This window comes from Maylandia zebra, linkage group LG13 (genome assembly GCF_041146795.1).
Source record: "Maylandia zebra isolate NMK-2024a linkage group LG13, Mzebra_GT3a, whole genome shotgun sequence".
Taxonomy (NCBI): Eukaryota; Metazoa; Chordata; class Actinopteri; order Cichliformes; family Cichlidae; genus Maylandia; species Maylandia zebra.
Window position 1 is genome coordinate 22220393 of NC_135179.1, and position 18153 is coordinate 22238545.

General features: G+C 41.3%; 1 protein-coding gene across 1 annotated transcript in view; it reads left to right on the plus strand.

The window, feature by feature from the left end:
- Positions 1-17943, plus strand: part of itga9 (integrin, alpha 9) — a 48766-nt gene extending 30823 nt beyond the window's left edge. Inside the window, exons 16-28 of the mRNA XM_004556046.4 lie at positions 2181-2333; positions 3386-3462; positions 3873-4020; positions 7559-7645; positions 7829-7908; positions 8004-8087; positions 8521-8629; positions 8723-8830; positions 9908-10033; positions 10196-10315; positions 10399-10494; positions 13417-13536; positions 15430-17943. Coding sequence (XP_004556103.2) covers positions 2181-2333; positions 3386-3462; positions 3873-4020; positions 7559-7645; positions 7829-7908; positions 8004-8087; positions 8521-8629; positions 8723-8830; positions 9908-10033; positions 10196-10315; positions 10399-10494; positions 13417-13536; positions 15430-15528 — 1407 coding nt within the window. The 3' untranslated portion in view covers positions 15529-17943. The remainder of the gene's footprint in view (positions 1-2180; positions 2334-3385; positions 3463-3872; positions 4021-7558; positions 7646-7828; positions 7909-8003; positions 8088-8520; positions 8630-8722; positions 8831-9907; positions 10034-10195; positions 10316-10398; positions 10495-13416; positions 13537-15429) is intronic.
- Positions 17944-18153: the final 210 nt, after the last annotated feature.

The window sequence follows — 18153 nt, forward strand, 5'->3', positions numbered from 1 at the left end:
AGCAACTAGTGTTAGGGCTAATTCAGAGCTATATGTTTAACACGAATTACTGGCCTCCAAATATCAGAAATTCCACTCATGTCATTGTCCTATCTGATCTGAGACCCGTGCCGCACCCTGCGGCTTCTGTGTTTAAATGAGGCTTAACACAGTGCAAGCCTGTTGAGTGGCAGAATGGCCTCTCACAAGCCTGCCTCTGAACTTCACCAGCATGTAAGGAGCAGTTATTGCTTCAATTTCCATAATAATATAGGTAGCAGGCGGTAAACACTAGCAACTGTCTTTTTCAGCTGGACCTCAGGAGCTCCTCTGTTCCATAAATACAGAAACTAAAAGAAGGATCAGGTGGGAGTAAATGGCCCAGCGAGGGGTGCGGATCCGGGTGGGGCAATTGGCGGCATTGATCCAGGGATAATAAAAGCTTAGGCCAAGTGTTACCAAACAGAGTCTGGTTCTTCTAATGTGAGTGCGCTGTTAGTCTTGGGAGCTCACGAGTCAATTAGCAGTCTTCGGTCCAGTGTGTCAAGGATTAAGTGATCCTACATCTCTACAAAAACAGATGCTCTGTTATGATTGACAACAGCAAGCTCATTGGGATGTTTCTTAATATTTACATGCACACAGAGGTCACTTTTAGGCAGGACATTGGACAAAAATACCCCACTTTTATTTCTAGCCATTACGTCCTCCAGTTCCCTTGTGGCTTGTGAAAATGCGAGATAAGCAGTGGGAATTTGGGACTGGAGACCCAAGCAGTTATCTCCCAGGGGGTCAGTTCACTCAGAGGCCAGCGGAAAGGGGCCATTTCATGCATTCGGCTTTAATTGCCGCTAACACTGAGGGCTTTGCCAGTGCTTCATACATATCCTGCAATAACTAATTGTGTCACAAATTTGTTACCTCCCAGCTTAGGTGACCTGCCAGTAGAACAACACTGAGAGGAATGAGCTGAACGGTGGATTTGAGATGAAAAATCTTGTTTCTGAATGAAGATTTTAAAGACGCCATCTTGCTTTGCTACCTGAGTAACTTATTATTATTAAGAAAATGATTGTTTTTTTTAATCTGGAAAATAAAATCGAAGTCAGATTTATTTATGTTTTGGGCAGGAGATCCAAGCACACAATGGCAGAAATTAATTAAAAACGCTCGGATATTATCTGTCTTTATCTGTGATGAGCACCGTTTCCCAAACGAGCCTTAAATCATCTGTTTTTGTCATGTGCTGCACTAACGTTTGCTCTTTCCTGCTATAACTCTCTCATTGCTGATGATTTGGGTGGGTTTGGCACTGGTGATGCCTCATGTCAAAGCCCAGACTGGCCCTGTGCCTGCCTGAGGAAAGAGGATGGGTGGGTGGACAAAAAGAGAGAGAAAGTGCAAAAGAACGAGTGGCCACCGGAAGACACCGGGAAGCCCTTTGTGTTGACATTGTGGGCTTGGCTCCGTGTTAGCTGACATCAGTCAAGGACTGGGACACCGGTTGCAGTTGGAGCTCATGTGTGTGTGTGTTTTTCTGCTGCGGCTTTTAGATAGCGAGACCAAAACTAGACCCGACAAGCTGCCTTCAAAGAGCTGAGTAGACAAAGAGATGAAAAACCAACATCAGTATCAGCTTTTCCCATGTATGTCTTTCAGTGCTGTCATCTAATGAAGATGCAGGATTTGATCACATTTAGCTCTGTTTTCTTTCTGTCTGCGTTTCCAAACCCGATGCCAAATCAAACACTTCTTTTATGGTCTCAGATGGAGTCGCCAGGAATGCCAATATATCTCTCAGAGGCAGTGCCAGCAGGTTTTTTTTAAAGAAAAAAAAGTGCCTTGCTTAGAATCTGCACTGGTGCTCGTGCTTTTTAACGATGGTCAAAGATGAATTGATGCTGATGAGATGTGTCAGCCATCCATACAAACCAATTCACGTGATTTTATCAGTGTACTCGTGTCTGCGTGCAGCCCTGGCAGACTGATCACTACGATATGACATTTTCAGACTGTGTGATCTTCCGGTAATCTGCAGTGTAATGTGTCTTTGCGCCAGGCGTTAATCGGAGAAAGATGTTAAATTACTGCAATCACCCAGACAGCTGCATGACAGTTATATATCTGAGGTTACATTTAGTTTTAGTGTGTCTGTGGTTGGACAGATTCCCCTGCATTAGCCTTGTTTTTGCTCTCCACAGAAGGACGTTAAGGACGTGTTCACAGCCATCACATTCGAGGTGGCTTACAGCCTGGGGACCCACGTGCTGACAGGACCCCAGGAGCGAGACCTGCCCGCGCTCACTCCAGTGCTGCGATGGAGGAAAGGGAAGAAGATTGCAGCGAGGAATGAAGTACGGAGAGCTTTTTAAGTGTGAAGTGAAGGGGATTGCTTTAAAAACGAATCCTGAAGAGTAAAATTCATGTTTTTCACAGCAGTATCTGCAACACCTAATAAAGTTTGATGCTGACTCTTTATGGAGAAATATTATCAGCCGTTGGATTTAAAGTAGCCTGTCTTTGAGGATCATGAACAGCTATTTCACTGCGTGTTTTTCAAATATTTGCAGGATTAAAGCAGGATCTTGAGGGAAAACCAATAACTGACTGAGTTTCTTCTTTGGAAAAAAAAGAAAGCCGATCCCATCATTAAAGTAAATTGCAGGAATCACAGGATTTGTCATTCTTAAAATCAAATCTTGTGTAACAGTACGATAAATATGTTCAGACTAAATCCACATTCACTGTAATTTTCATTCTATTTTCACAAATTACACAAATACAGTGAAATGTTACTTATAAGATGTTCTGTCTATTTAAGTGTGCCTTGCTCTTATTGTAAAAGGTTGACAGTTAATTCCTACCAGCTCAATTTATGATATATTTCATTTCCTGACTAAAAGTGACCCCCGCCAAACCTGATATTAAAAGACAGAAGTGTCTTCCTGCAAACCACAGTAGGAACGAAGGAAATGGCTCCAATGTGGGGTTGTAATGATTTGGTGTTGGTTACCAGCTTATTATTGCCTGTGTTAGCTTTTCTTGAGTGGAGTCCAAAAAGACTGATTCATTTATTTTCTTTGCGAGCACCTCTAACCTGGACCACATGTGTTTCCCCCGGTGTATGCACTTCTTGAAAGAGCGAGGCAGTTGCATTTCAGCATCTACAGAATCCGTTTGATCTGAAACTCATCTACTTTGCATCAGACTTTAACGCTCGACTTAAATTTCCCTTCATGATTTAAACCAAAGCCCATCCTCTGACTAATTAAGGGAAAGATAGCTTTGTGGATGCAAAACTACTGGACAGCTCACACAGCAAAGCAACACCGCCCCCTGAATGTGGAGTCGGTGTGTTCAGGGCATGAGGTCATCTGAACTGTGTACTGTACTGTTTCCTTTTCAGACTTGGTTTGAGAAGAACTGCCTGTCAGACGACTGTGCCGCGGACCTGAGGCTTCATGGGAAACTGTTGCTTTCTGGGTAAAAACATTTTACTTCGTAACTCAGATTCATTCTTTTCTTCCAGTACTAAGGAAGCAAGCTGACATCATGGGCCATGAGGGTGTGGGTAGTGGAACTCTGACGCATGCTTGGAGAGGATCCATAGGTTTTTTTTTTTTCCATAGTTAGGGAGTTCCCTTTCCATTATTATCTATCTCCTGTTCTCTCCTCAACAGTTTATGTCTGTCATCCTAACAACTCATTTGTCTGCATATATTCTTTGTTATGCTCCAAAAACAAACAGCTATTCTCCTGCAGGTGCACTTCTCTTTGTACACTAAAAACTTCAAAGAAAAATGCAGGCTACTTAATACAAAGCTGTACTTACTGCTCTTCAAGTGATTGTTTTTAATTGCTGAAGTACGCTGTTTACTCTGTGCACCCACCAGCTTGCATAGCAAACCCCATCTGGCCCTTGGAGGAGTGAAGAACGTCTCTCTGAACCTGACCATCTCCAACGCTGGCGATGACGCCTATGACACAAACATCTACTTGAACTTCTCCAGGGAAGTTTTCTACATCAACTTCTGGCAGAAGGTCTGTGATTCTTGAAGTATCTGCTATTTATTTACTCTGGTTCACATATTTATATCTAAAATCTGACAGTTTGTTTTTTTGCTTTAGTAACGTACAAGCGAAGCTGAGGCCGTAATGATTTACAAAACCATATTTTGCACACACGTGTTAGATGGATGGCCTTGGTGTTCTGCTGTGATGTACATTTTCCCGAGGAATGTTTATTTAAAAAGACTATATGATTATATGTCAGGAACACAGTCTAAACAGTGGGAAAGCCAGATCTGCGTGACGACTGGGGAGCTTAAAGCTTTGCCCGAGCTGTGTAGGTAGACGTGAAGATGAAAGCAGAAAAACCCAGAGAGCCCGAGCAGGAGGAGCAGCAGCAGCTGTCCCGTGTCAGAGGGCAGCTCCTCTGGCTGAGCTGTCAAACGCTCCTCTGACTCATTTAAGACAGACACACCATGTCATCAACAAATGAGCTGTATGCATGGGAACAAGGCACAACACACATTTGTATTTCCACAAGCTTGACTTATTCTTACTCTCGCAGGGCCACATTTAATTAGATATATGTGGATTATTCCTGACCTTCATGGGGATGGGGAATAATCAGACCTGCTCCTCATATAGACTTCTAATGATTTTAGCATTCTGTCGCTGTTAAAGAAATATCTACCCACTGCCATCCCACATTAAACCTGAGAGATTTTCCTTGCCGATTGATTTCACAGTGTCCACCTCTGCCTCTGCTCACGTCCTTTTGCACACTTGTTGTCACAAAGGCTGCTTGTAGCTGAGCGTGACGCCACGTCAGATGGTGCACTTTGACAGCATTCATCAGGAAGGAGTTTCTGTGGCCCCCCCCCAAAAAAAAAAAAACGGACCTTGTGCTTATCTTCAGTTGGATGGTTTGTCGGGGCGGGGGGGTTTCATCCCTGTGATGGATGAGGCCATTACGGTAAAAGATACAACCTGTGGCAGGATTTGAAACCCCCGACAATGGCAAAATTGAATTTAAACAGAATATACGCTGCAGGCAAATATTAGAAAAACACTGAGTGTGTTTCGGTTTCAAAGTTAATCTAATGAAAGCGACTGACTTTAAGTGTCAGATTACCAGCAGCCCCAGAGCCTCATTTTGTTCAGGAACCTGATAAGTCAAAGTTCTCTGCTGCACAAAGGGAGCAGGAAGCGAACAGTATGTGCAGGTGACAACGAGGCCGGTGAGAAGATTTACCGCTGTATGCGCTTTCACACACTTCTAATTACTACTGGAGAAGTCTGAGGTGATGATGTGACCCCTTTCTGGTGAAGTAAAGGTCAGCTCCTAACCCTCCCTTTAGGCTTTTTCTCCAGTGAGCAAAGCGTGAACTTGTACTCCCCTCATATTTAAGAGCGGAGTGGGTTATGGCTCTGTTGTTCTTGCAACACAAGCTGTCAGAAAACTGTGGAGCTGAATTGGTTTCAGGAGCTCTGCTGGCTTCTGTTTTGTTTTGTTTTTCTTTTTTTATTGAAATATTTTAAGGAGTCAGTTTTAGCTGGACCTGTGACAAATGTCTCGTGTCTTTGTATTTTTCAGAGGACTCGGCTACATTTTTAACTTACTAATTTTTTACTTACTTTACAAAAAGCCTTGCACACAAAGCAGAACTACATCTGAAATTGTGATTTGTTAGATTAAACTACTACATTGAGATTAGACTGGGTGCCAATTATGGGTTTGTGTAGAATAAGATTTGGAAACGGTACATCGTAATATAACCAAAGAATGATCAAAGCTGTCCGCATGTGTAAATGAAAAGCTGCAGTTGTAGAGTTTGGAAGTAAAATTTAAACATGATGGGTTAATTAAAATGTAATCAAAATCATTGTTTCATGTAAGCAGTAATATGGGAATACACCAAGAGTTTGCTGTTTTAATATAAACCACTCTACATAATTACTGCTTTTACCTTTAACACTTCAAGTTCAGTTCGTTCATTTATTTTGAATGCACACATTTGTCATTCTGAGAGTTATGACCGCTTTCATTAAAGGAAAGGATCTGAATGCTTCTGCCATGGTGGGTTTCGGCTTATTTAACAGTTGGACCAAGTCAGCTTTGTGGTGAAAAGCCCAGAAGTTCCAGCAAAGAAATGTGTGAATTTCCGTGGACCCTCAGACCCAAGAATATATGAATCACCGATTTCTTGGCAGTGAAGTGACACTTTACACATGCTGTGAAAGCAGAGGTACTGTAGCTCTTCATCTTCGTACCTGAGTGGAAAGCAAAAAGTAGGTGATGACACTGGTGTGGAAAAAGTAAACCAATATAAATCCAGTTGTCTAAATACCAAAGAAGACATGAAGAGACACGCAGAACATGCAGGACACAGGCCTCCTGTGTATTGTCATCCACATTGATGAACTGCACCAGTAGATGCTTCAGCTGACACTAAAGCAGGGTAAACAGTCCTGGTGATGTTTAATGACCCTACCATTTGCAAGAACTCCAGCATGTATGTGTTGCTGACAGAGAAAGAGAAGAGAATTGAAAATATGTCCGAATGCTCTGTTCTCTCTCAAGGGCTGCCAGGTGGGTGATGGGTAAACAGGCTGACTTTCCCAATCCTGCCCAGCCCCACGGGACAGGCAGTGTTTGCACAGCAGCACGGAGGAATACAGGAAGTAGAGGAAATTCCATCATTGGCAGTTATGCTGGGGTCCTCATCCCCAGTTGCCCGGGGTCACCGTAGTCTCAATCGCAGAGCACAGCGCTGCTTATTTAAGCTGACTTAATGAAGATGTAGGGCACGACCACACCCTGGGCTGCTACTAAGAACTGCTGAATAAGGGGTAATGGGATGATACCGTGGATGGATTTCTACACTTTAATATGTCAGCACAGGCAACCCTCACACTTCTTTCCTTTGTCATATTTGGAAAAGTGTTATAAACACAGACTCTAACTGGACAACAGCCCGTGCATGCAGATGCTTTGTATGACTTACCCAAAGCCTCTTTTCCAGGAGCGCTAGGCTGTCTCTTTTTTTAGATTTATAATTGTGAAGCATCTCTGCCCTCTTTCATTCTCCCAGCACATGAGCTCAGCTGACAGCCTCTCGGTGAACTCTCGCTAAAGGAATTCTTACTCCTCGTAAGGGTCAAGGCCTGAGTGTTTATACAGCGCAGCCGGTGAAGCTCTATATTGTTTAGACAAGCTTCCAAACACGCAGCCTGGACGTTTTCCAATTACCCACCCGCTAAGATGTGTGTGCCATCACTGCTTTGTGCATTCTTTGTTTAACCTAATCTTGAGTCGGTTTGTTTATATTTTTTAATAATAATCTTTGACTACACCCCAAATGCTGGCAGGTATGTCCACCAGTCGCCATTGTTTTAACATCAAAAGCTACTACCGATTTTTTTCCACTATCAGAACCAGTTGCTCTGCGTCTTGCCTAGTGCTCCTTCCTCGCTGTGTCTTTGGTCACCGTGAGTGTCACCCCCTCTGTCTCCAGTCAGTCTGTCTTTATCGCATCCACTGACTCTTTCTGTCTATCTTTCTTTTTTGCAGGAAGAGAAGGGTATTTCCTGTGAGCTTGTCGAGTTGGACTTCCTTCAGTGCCGAGTGGGATTTCCTTTCATGAGAGCGCAGACTAAGGTAGCTCAAACTAAGGTAGAATTAACTGCATGCAGTACTCGTGCTTTATCCTCCTCTGTAACCAGCCTCCTGCTGGGAATAGTTCAGTGTCAGACAGACAGACATACTTCATCGCATTAAAAAGCTTTTCATAGTTGAGAATATGACACCCCATATTATTCTGGGGTTTTTTTGTCTTTGCAGTATCATTTTGCAGTGATTTTTGACACGACTCGGCTCTCTGGAGAAGATGACACGTTGCAGTTCTTAGTTCAAGCAAAAAGGTGAGAAGCTCAAATATAACTGCAAATGTAAATATTGATCTACACAAATAATTGTAAGCGAAATATTCACTTTCACTGATCTTTGTTTCTTTTAGCGCCAATCCCGAGCACAATCTCAATGACAACTTTTTGGATATCTCCATCCCTCTGATTCACGAGACCGACACCACTATCACTGGGTAAGAACGAGACAAATATGAATTCCACAACAGTGTAGTCACTGTTTTGCAAAATGTAAAGCTATCTCAGCGACTTGAGCTGGTTGCCCATCAGTTGGCTCACAGGAAGCGAGGGAGTGTTTGTCAGTATGGAGGATATCAACTTGAAAAGCCTTATCTGCGAATGCTTTATCACAGCTCTGCTTCACAGAGGAGGGAGAGAGAGATGTAAAACAGCCCGAATCTGCCAGAACTCTGGCATCTGATAAGGCTGCTGTCTTTAATGTGAAGGGAGGCTTAGAACAAAGCTGGACAAATATGTCTGCTGATAAAGGAAAAGCTTCTGTCGAGCAGAGCCCGACTCGAACCGAAAATTTTTATGGAACTTTTTAGAACATAATTTTGTCTCTTATCATTTAAATAAATTATCTTTCGTCACCTTCCTGAACTGCAGTGTGATTACACCAACCTCCTTTGTGTATGGAAACTCCATTGAAGACTCACGCTTTGTCCAATTAGAAGACATGGACTGCAACTTTCAACCTCTCAATCTCACTTTTCAGGTACTATAGGAAGAGAATAGATACCAAAATATGTATTAAAAATGCTTCTTTGTATATTTATCCGTCTTTTCTTTCTGTGTGATGTCTTTCCAGGCTATAAACAAGGGCCCCAGCAGGTTGCCTGGCTCCAGAGTGGACATCAGGATTCCCAACCGGCTGACTGGCAACGGAGCTGAGATGTTCCACATCATTGAAACACAGGTGGATGCCAGCAGCAGTCCATCTACATTATTCATCCAGACCAAATTGTTATTTATTAGTTTATTAACTTGCAGGAAGCCACATATTTAACTCATTTATCCAGCAAAAGCCTATCACTCTTGCTTGTTTTGCTCCTCATGGCACAGCTGTTTGTATCCACTCCAAAGCATTCTTTTATGTACTGAGAGCTGCTATACCTCTGGGTTTTTGTTCAGGACATGGGCAGTATGCTTAGTGTGGGGCACCACAGGACCAGTGAAAGTTGAAGCAAAAATGTTGACATTGCTATTGAAGCTGGCCGCCCATTTTGTTTCACAACATTTTGCATTTTGACAAAGAAACACAATACTCCTACCAGGTTGAAATATTTTCTTAACCCTTGCACAAAGCTTTTCATACAGGTAGATCATGGGGGTGCTCAAACTATTAATTGTATTGACTGTGAATGGGCAGACAGAGTTGACTGTATCCCACCCTCCTACAGCCATGCAGCCTGTGGCACATCGGACAGTAGCGCAGTTATGTTTTATAGTCAGGTTTTCTTACATTTTACACACATTTCCATTTGTTCGTGATATATAAAAGCTTCAGGCTTTTGCAGTTTTTCTGCACAAAATCTCCCATCCTGCCAAACTTAGTGCAGCTGCTGGTGGAGCCTATGGCTCTTCATGCCAGCAAATGCAGCAGAAACACAGGACACTGGAAAATTCTGCAATAAAAGCTCAGACATGCTGGGTGGTACTCTAGCAGATCCCCACCTCTAGAGCTTCAGGTCCAGCTGAGGAGAGAGGAAAGGGGAAATGCTGTCTTGGGGCTGGGCATTAAACCAGACACCTCTAAATCACTCCATATGGGGAAAACAGTCTGGGAGGGGTTCCAACTTGTTCTTGGAGAGAACTTCCTGTGAGCCCTGGAGACTCCTAACAATAGCGAGATAGGTCCAGTTTAGGTGACAAAAGTACATGCGTCAACATTTTCGATGTCACTCCCAAACCTGTCTGCAGCATAAACTTGGCAAAAATGCTTTCTTTCTTCTGCACCCATGTCACACATGCCTGTTAAATAACTGTGCTTCAGGTGGGCAACGGTCGAGGGAACTGCACTCCTCATAGGAACCCAACACCATGCACCATCCCCCAGGACAAAGAGAGCATCTTTCACTCCATCTTTGCCTTCTTCACCAAATCAGGACGGAAAGTCTTGGTAAATATACAGCCCTCATGTTGCACTTTGACTTTTCAGAGGTCACTGAGAGTCACCCCCTATGAGGATTCTTGTTTTTATTTTCTTTTAGTCAGTGTAACATCTGTTTATCACACGTCCTTCTTTTTTCTCACTGCTTTTCAAATATCTTTTTTTTAACAGGATTGTGATCGGCCTGGAAGAGCCTGTATGACGATCTCCTGCAGCCTGGGTCCACAGTTAAAAGAAGAAGCTTTGAGCATAGATATAAAAGTTTTACTCAACACTGAAATCTTAAAGACGGTGAGGCTCAAGCCGTGAGGGTAATAAATTCATTCACAGGTTGCTGTGATTCTTAAAGCAGTCCATAATCTGTCCACCGACAGGATTCTTCCTCTGTGATCCAGTTCGTCACACGGGGCAACGTGCAAGTAAATGACAGGACAGTGGAGGTGCCGAATGGCCTGCCAGAGGACATTTCTGTGAGTATGCCATGAATTTACCCTCACTGTGTGACCATGTCAGTGAAGAATATCTAAAAACCTCTATATTAATCCAAAATTTGGCAAAAGCTCAGAAGGGAAAGCATGTCATCTACCAATCAGAAGGTTGTTGGCTACTCAAATTCGAAGTATCCTCGAGCAAGATACTGAAACCAGAGTTGCCCCCGATGCATCTATTGATGTGTGTGCACAGGAATCTTAGATAAAGACCTTAGGTATAGAAAAATGTGAATGTTTGAATAAGACTTGTTTAACCTTGTTTAAAAATGTAAAAAGAAAGCATTTTGAGCCATCAGAGTAGAAACATTTTTTACAAGTTCCAGTCCATTTACCATCTATAAACTTTAGCAAATTTCAGTGAACTGTTTGTGTCTTTGTCCGTGTTGTCTCACTTTGGATTAATAGCCGTCATACATTTCATCTTGCCAAAAGCGGCAGGCAGAACAGAACTGCTGCTGCTGACCTATGTGCTCAAAAGGAGTCACACAGGTCAGATGCTTATTGGAGATTCTACCCATCCAGAGGTTACAGGTGAAGGATTGTGTGCTTTCCCTGCAAAAATATATCAAAAAGCATGTTCATCTTTAGAAGCTCGGTCACAATTCCCTTGAATTGCTGATGTGCTCCAGATCTGTCACAAATGACATGAGTGCAGGGAACAGCTGGTCATTGTGGGTTTACTGTGTAGTGGTATTTCTATTAGCTGCTTTTGGGGGTCCCTTAGATGTGCACAAGGACAGACCCTCCCCCCATTGTTGTACGCTGAGTGATCAAATGGCCTAGCAGATCGGATTTGCTGATTGCGTTTAGCAACCAGCATGCTTGCAGTGGGATCCTGGAAAAGATTACAGCACTGATTGGGTTGCAGGCCTGCTGACCCTGAGCTCCAGTTGTGCTCGGAAAATTCAGACCTGGTATAAATGTCTCCAAGCCATGCTGCTCTTTCAGCACTTTGCAAGTGTGCTCATTCCAGTGAAACGTACTCCAGTGAATTTTAGTGAACATTTTTACCTTTTCCCTCAGGATCCCAGCTAGCTAGAGAACACGATGCAAATATAATTTGTGGTCCCAGGCTGTGCTGTTCACAGCAAGCCTTCTGGCTGTCAGCGAGACAACAAGCTTGACTTTTTTATCACCCGTGAAATAAAAACAAATCCACATAAATCCACATGTTGGTTTTTTTTTTTTTTACTAAGAATGCACACATAAGGCTGTTAAAGCAAGAAAGTGTGCAACTTACAAATTTAGAAAATGAGGACAGCGGTAAATGAACTTCGCATTAAGGGACTGCCAAAGTTAAATTGAGAAACTCAGCGTCAGAGAGCAATGACCAGTAGAGGTTTAATCTTTTTTGTGCACGCAAACGCCTTGGCATGCATAACAACAGTTACATTCCAGAGCTTGGGGTAACGGGAACGTGTTAATGTGTGAAACTATTCAACAGAGAGATTGTTCTTCACTTGTCCACTTTGTTTTTTGGCTGGCTCACAGTTGGTGTTTCATGCCACATTTGTGTTTAAATCCCGTGCAACGCTGGACATTAAAGCCACAGCGTCCCTCGGTCGGCCCACTGTGTGTGAACACACAGTATTTGTCTTTGTTTGTGAACATTAGTAAGTAAATAAACCCATCGATTTTGCAATTGGGCAGTCTGCTGTTTTCCATTTAAAGCCAGAATGCTAATATTACAGCAGGCTTTGCTGTGATGCAGAGTAATGGAATATTTCACTCAATCAAAACACTGTTAATACAGTGTAAATTTAACCAGTCAAGCTCAGTTTGTTGGACAAGGCTCCTGTAAAGAGATATCTAATAGCTTCAAATCAACTTTTGTCCAAAGTAGAAATATGGCCTTTTAAATGTAATGGTAATTGCTACAAATTCAAATAAACATTAGCACTGCTGCTAGAAAGGGAATCAAAAGAAGTGCAGTGTGTTTACTTAATTACAGTATATACAAAATTTGTCACTTAGGACCACTTCAAATGTTTTGTACTTAAGCCAGAGTGCACTGGTTCAAATAAGCATGAATTTGTTGTCAGTGACAGATTATCCAGCTGGTCAGCGTTCCTCCATGTCATGGGAAAAAGCTCAGATACCTCTAAATCACACCAGAACCAAGCTAAGAGTTGCCAAGGCTCCCTGAATAGCAATAACTCAGAATTAGCCAGTCTAAAAGCATGACACAAAATTCAAAAAGGGAGTAGATGATGCATTGTTTTTATCTGCTCTGATTAATAAGACAAATACTTGCTGATGCTTAACGTTACCATCATATATCAAAGTCACTATCTTAGTTTAGCTCGTTAGCATGGAAATGTTCCTTACAGGCTCATGTGAATCTTATCAGTTGTTTATGTTTGTTTGTTTGGGGTTTTTTGCTTACATTAAAAGTCTTGGGTTCATCACATCCTCAATAAATGTCATGGTTCTCCATCGTATGGTTATCAAAATAATTTAGTCTGGACCAAAGAGGACTGACTAACTGAGATGTACAAAAATGCTCACTTATGACTGCAGATATGTTTGAGAGCATCAGCTGTTACAAATTAATAAACCTGCTCATAATGTTTGTTCCATGTGGACCAAAGGTCACTCCATGAACCTAGAATCTAATTTAAGTCTGACTTGTGCTTCCTGTTTGTATAACCAATATCTATGTCCTGAAAAATGCCTTCGTACTAGTTTCCTGTTATTTGAAAGCATTTTTTTTTTTTTTTTTTTTTTTTTTTGCTTTAAACATTGGTCCTTTGAATCAAACCATGGAACCAAAGCACTCTGAAATCAGATGTGTCTCTCTTGCTGCTTTGCACTGGATTGCATCATTAGCAGCACATGACTTAATGTGCATTGTGTGTGTTGCATTTTAGTGTGACTCACTGCGATGTTGTTGTGTTTTAGCTGGTGTTTGAGGCTCTCCACAGTCAGGAGCCAAGGGGTTACGTAGTCGGCTGGATCATCGCCATCAGTTTGCTGGTGGGAATCCTCATCTTTTTGCTGTTAGCTGTGCTGCTTTGGAAGGTAAACCAACTCATAAACACAGATCGAGACTTTTCAGCTTACAGCACTGGTCACAACACTCCACTTGAATGCCAGCGCAGTATTGTCCACTCTGTATTGTCCATGAAAAGGACAAATCACACAGTGGACAATAATTAACACCACACCACTCACATGAAAGAAAAATCTAAAGAGGGGGGAATGGCAATTACACTGCTGTCCAGAGGCCCCTTTAGCAGAAAACTCCATTCCTTTTTCACTGCTTCATCTTTCACTGGGAATACCACAACTAAGCCTTGAAATGTTGAACCCCCACCCCCGATCCCCAGTTCCTCAGACCCAGCCAAAATAAACCCCACTTACAAGAGCGGCACATGTCCTGTATTGCTCTCTTCAGGAAATGCCTGAGGAGAGCACAGGTCTGTATCAATAAACTTCAGCAGCCAAATACAGATAAATGAATGGAGTCGTAGGGAGAGAGGCAGCAAGCCAGTGTGGCTGCTTTGATTAGATACACACCAAGAATCTACTGGTCTTACCACATTGTCATATCTCATACATACTACACTTGGTAAATGAATCTTATACTTTCATGAAATTTAAATGGGTAGTCAGTATTACATTCCTAAAGAAATGTTTCAGTAAGGTAAATGCTTGAGTTTTGTCAAACCTTGGTGGTGGTTTCATGTGGTTTTACTTACATTGCTGTTGGCCATATTTCAATCCATTATATTTGAAATAAATTGCACACCTCATAGATTCATTATTTTCCATCTGTTTCACTGTGGGAGAAAATATTAACTTGCACATTTCTGTAACTTAGATATATAATCCATCACAGTGAACTCAAGGTCTGAGTTGTTAGCTTAACAAAAATTATGTAATTTCTGTAAAAGTGCTGCTCAAAGAAAGAGCCGTTCTAAATAAATTGTCCAATTGGCCACCCATCCAATGACACTCCTGAGAGTTAGCCAGTGAATTGCATTGCTATTACGTAATATGTCAAACCAAATCCAGCAGATAAGCAAGACAATGGTGTTGCGCAAATCCTGATTTTCTAGCATTAAAAAAAGGCTGCTGCAGTTTGTCTCAGTGTCATGCGTCCACACTCACAAACCTCTCCTGCTACAGCCAAAATACTTTTTTTAGGGTGATACTGAAAAACAGCTGCAAAATAACTAGCTAGTGTTTAAAAAAAAAAAAGATTCCTGAAATGTATTCATAACAAATATATAACTGTTACTACCTTTTTTAAAAAAAGAGCAACACTGAGCAACACTTTGCGCTAAGCTAACAAATCAGCAGCGTGAGCTTAACGCAAAAACTAAAAACAAGAGGAAAAAGCTAACCTGACACTCGTCATGTCATCTAAAAGCAACTTTAAGACACATGTTTTTATTTATTTCATGTTAAAACTGAAATGTAAAATTGTATCTTAAGCAGGTATATTTCTTTCACAGGAGAATATAATACCTAGCTTAACGGCCTTAGCAGGTCAAAGTAGCAGGAAACGTATTTACAGTACAAAAATTAGTGTTATCTTCACACCTCTCTGCTCAGAGAGGAAGCAAGGGTATCAGATATGACAAAAATGTTATATTTGAGACATATTTGCCTGTACCAAAATATATGTACGTGATAAGCTAATATGGAGCGATAAAATAAGCTAGTGGTGTAACTCTAGGTCACAGCTATGAATTACCTATGTTATGTTTTGCTTGAAAAATGACAATCTCTGGAGAGAAAAGGTATATGCTAAAAAGTTCTGGTATGTGTCTGAAAATGTTATGCAGCAATGTAAAGTGAATGTGATCTGTAATTGCTGACTGAAATGAATATTTTCTTTTGCAAGTCAGATACAACCACAGATGCAGCTTATTAACTTAAATTCTTACTCCTCTCACTCTTTGACAGATGGGATTCTTCCGTCGACGTTACAGAGAGATCATTGAGGCTGAAAAGAACAGAAAGGACAGCGATGAAAGCTGGGACTGGATGGATAAGGACCACTGAGACTTACAACGGGAGTCCCAGAGGAGCCAGTGAGATTAGGGATTCGGTTGCGAAAGATCCAATAGCACAGGGTCTCTCAGCCCAGCCGCCCCCTGTGGCATTGGGCCCTTCAGTCTTCCATATGTGGAAGAGGAGAATATTCTCCATATTTTTTGGAGACTTAATATTTTTGGGGGGAGGAGGGAGGGAGTCCAGGAAACAGGCTTCTGAGGTGACAAGGTGGCTTGCCAGCGGACACTTGCTGTGGAATTCAGCTAATCTCAAAGGAGGTATCACCCAGCCAGCAGAGCAGAGCTGTTGATGGAGGCTCACATCCGTACAGGGATGTGGAGACGGCATGAATACTGGTGGACAAGAAAACCCTCAGGGCTGTGTTACATAGCAAATTTATTTTTATACATATACTTTAAGCCATATTGTGTAAAAGTGAGCTTTGAAAAGAGTTGGGGTTTTGAATGCCATTATAAACATACTATATCTACGGTATGTTTTCTTAAAAGCACTGATGTTTGATAAGAATGAATGCCTTGGCCCCTTAGATTTACTTTTTGTGCCAAAGATATGTCCAGTAGAGTACATGATTGGAATCATTTGTATATTCAGTTCATCCCAGATGCTGGGAGTGAAAGATTGTATCTTTTCTGTACTATTGCTGGCTGATGAAAATCTGTTTTACACATCTGATTGCCCATCCCCTCACATTTCTAATCAGCCAGAGCTAATTCTATGCTACAGTACCCGCACCCTGTCCCAACGCAATGCACTAGTGTTTCCATTTGTGACACACTGTGAGGGCTCTCTCTGTCTTCATGATGACCGCTTTTTTCATGTTTCCATTGTTAACCATGCCTAAAATGCAAAAGATGGTTAAAAGATCATTCCTTTTGTTCTGGTCTGGCTTTCAGCTGATTCGCTGGTAGATGATAATATACAAAAGCTATTATTTCATAGATTAAACTTAAATCTTTATTCTTTAAAATGTTTCAAAATACCATGAGTTTTGAAAGTGGAATGTATAGTCAAGCAAATCTGACGTAAAGCTGCTTTTGGTAGGAGCAAAAACTGCTCAGGTATGCAAGGAGACTTTTATAATGGACGGCCAAACCTCCCAGGCTCAAGTGAACATAGTTTAGCTGAATGTCTTGTAAATTCTCACTGAAATACAGCAGAAAAGGATTAGCTATTGTTCTTGAAATACCTGATCACGATTTATTTCCAAAACCTTCTCAGACTTTACCATTTTTAAGTTTACTGTTATGTTATCAGCCATTGGATTATAGTGTGAAATATGAGATACTGTTGCTCTACACAGCCAGATGAAAGACTGTCGTGGTATGAGTAATGCCCTAAAAATAGGTGAGAATATGCTGCACTCAATCACTACACATACAGTATACAAGCTCTTTGGGGCTCCTGGGAAAAGTTACTTTTAAGCCAGGGTTGAGGGATGTCAGTGCCCTGAAAAATCCGCCACCATATGAACCCACAGCTCCTCTCTGCTAAAACTTTTTTCCCCCCTGCAGGCTTGTCAGTTCTTTTAAATACTAGATTTAATTGTGATTGAAATAAGACATTAGCAAATTCAGTATTAAAGCTCCCCACAAATATATAAACAGTGAGAAAATTAAAATGTGGTAATATGGGAATCGCTGGTGCCTTGGTCCCCCTACTTCTGGCACCTGTTGCTCAGTACTCATAGGTCATACCCTACCCATTTTTGAACTTTGTTTTGATGTTAACTGCAAAGTTTTGTGTGTCTGTACTTTGCACATTTGCAACCCTATCTAGCTGAACAAACAGATAAATTCATGTAATCTTTAAAAAAAAACCCAAAAACTTCAATTATGCTCCAAAAAAAATTCAATTTAAGAGTCAAAAGCTTTAACAATCAGCATTGGGTGACAAGATTTACATTAAAATAGATATGCAGTATATAAGTATAAAGTACCTTTTGGTAATTTCTTTAGTAGACCAGTCAGATTTAAACGTGCAATGCCAAAGAACTAAAACTTTATCGTCACTTTATTGATCACTATGATTGCTTCGCTCTAAAATGTGCTGTATAGATCTTCTGACACCATTTACTTCCACTGGTAATACAGCGTATACTGTACACATCCACGCCTTCCCTCTGCATCTGTTAAACTGTTGCTATGTATTAATGCAGAGAAACCAACACTTGACTTTTTTTTTCTTTTTTTTTTTTGGTAAAGTTTAACTGTGATGATTATACTTTGTTTTTATGTTTGTCACCTTTAATCGCATCGTTATTTGGGGTTTTGTTCTGAGTATACTACTGTCACTGAATATCATTTCCATTATAGTGTGCTGTACGTTTGATGTTTAAAATCATGTTCCAGCTGTATATTTATCTGTTGATGAATTTTAGAATGAAGTCTCTTGTTATCAACGTGGCTCCAGTGTTTGCTGCTTATTTGTGGTGAATGGTGCTCTCTGCTGGCAGCTTTTCTTCAGTCGCACCAAACAAAATTCAACAATGGGGAAAAACACAAAACTGCTTGTTCAGGTTTTTAGAAAATGCTATTTGGGGGGAAATACTGTTAAAAATATATTTTAATAAACTTTTCACTGATCATTTACACTAAGTACATTTATAAGTAGATG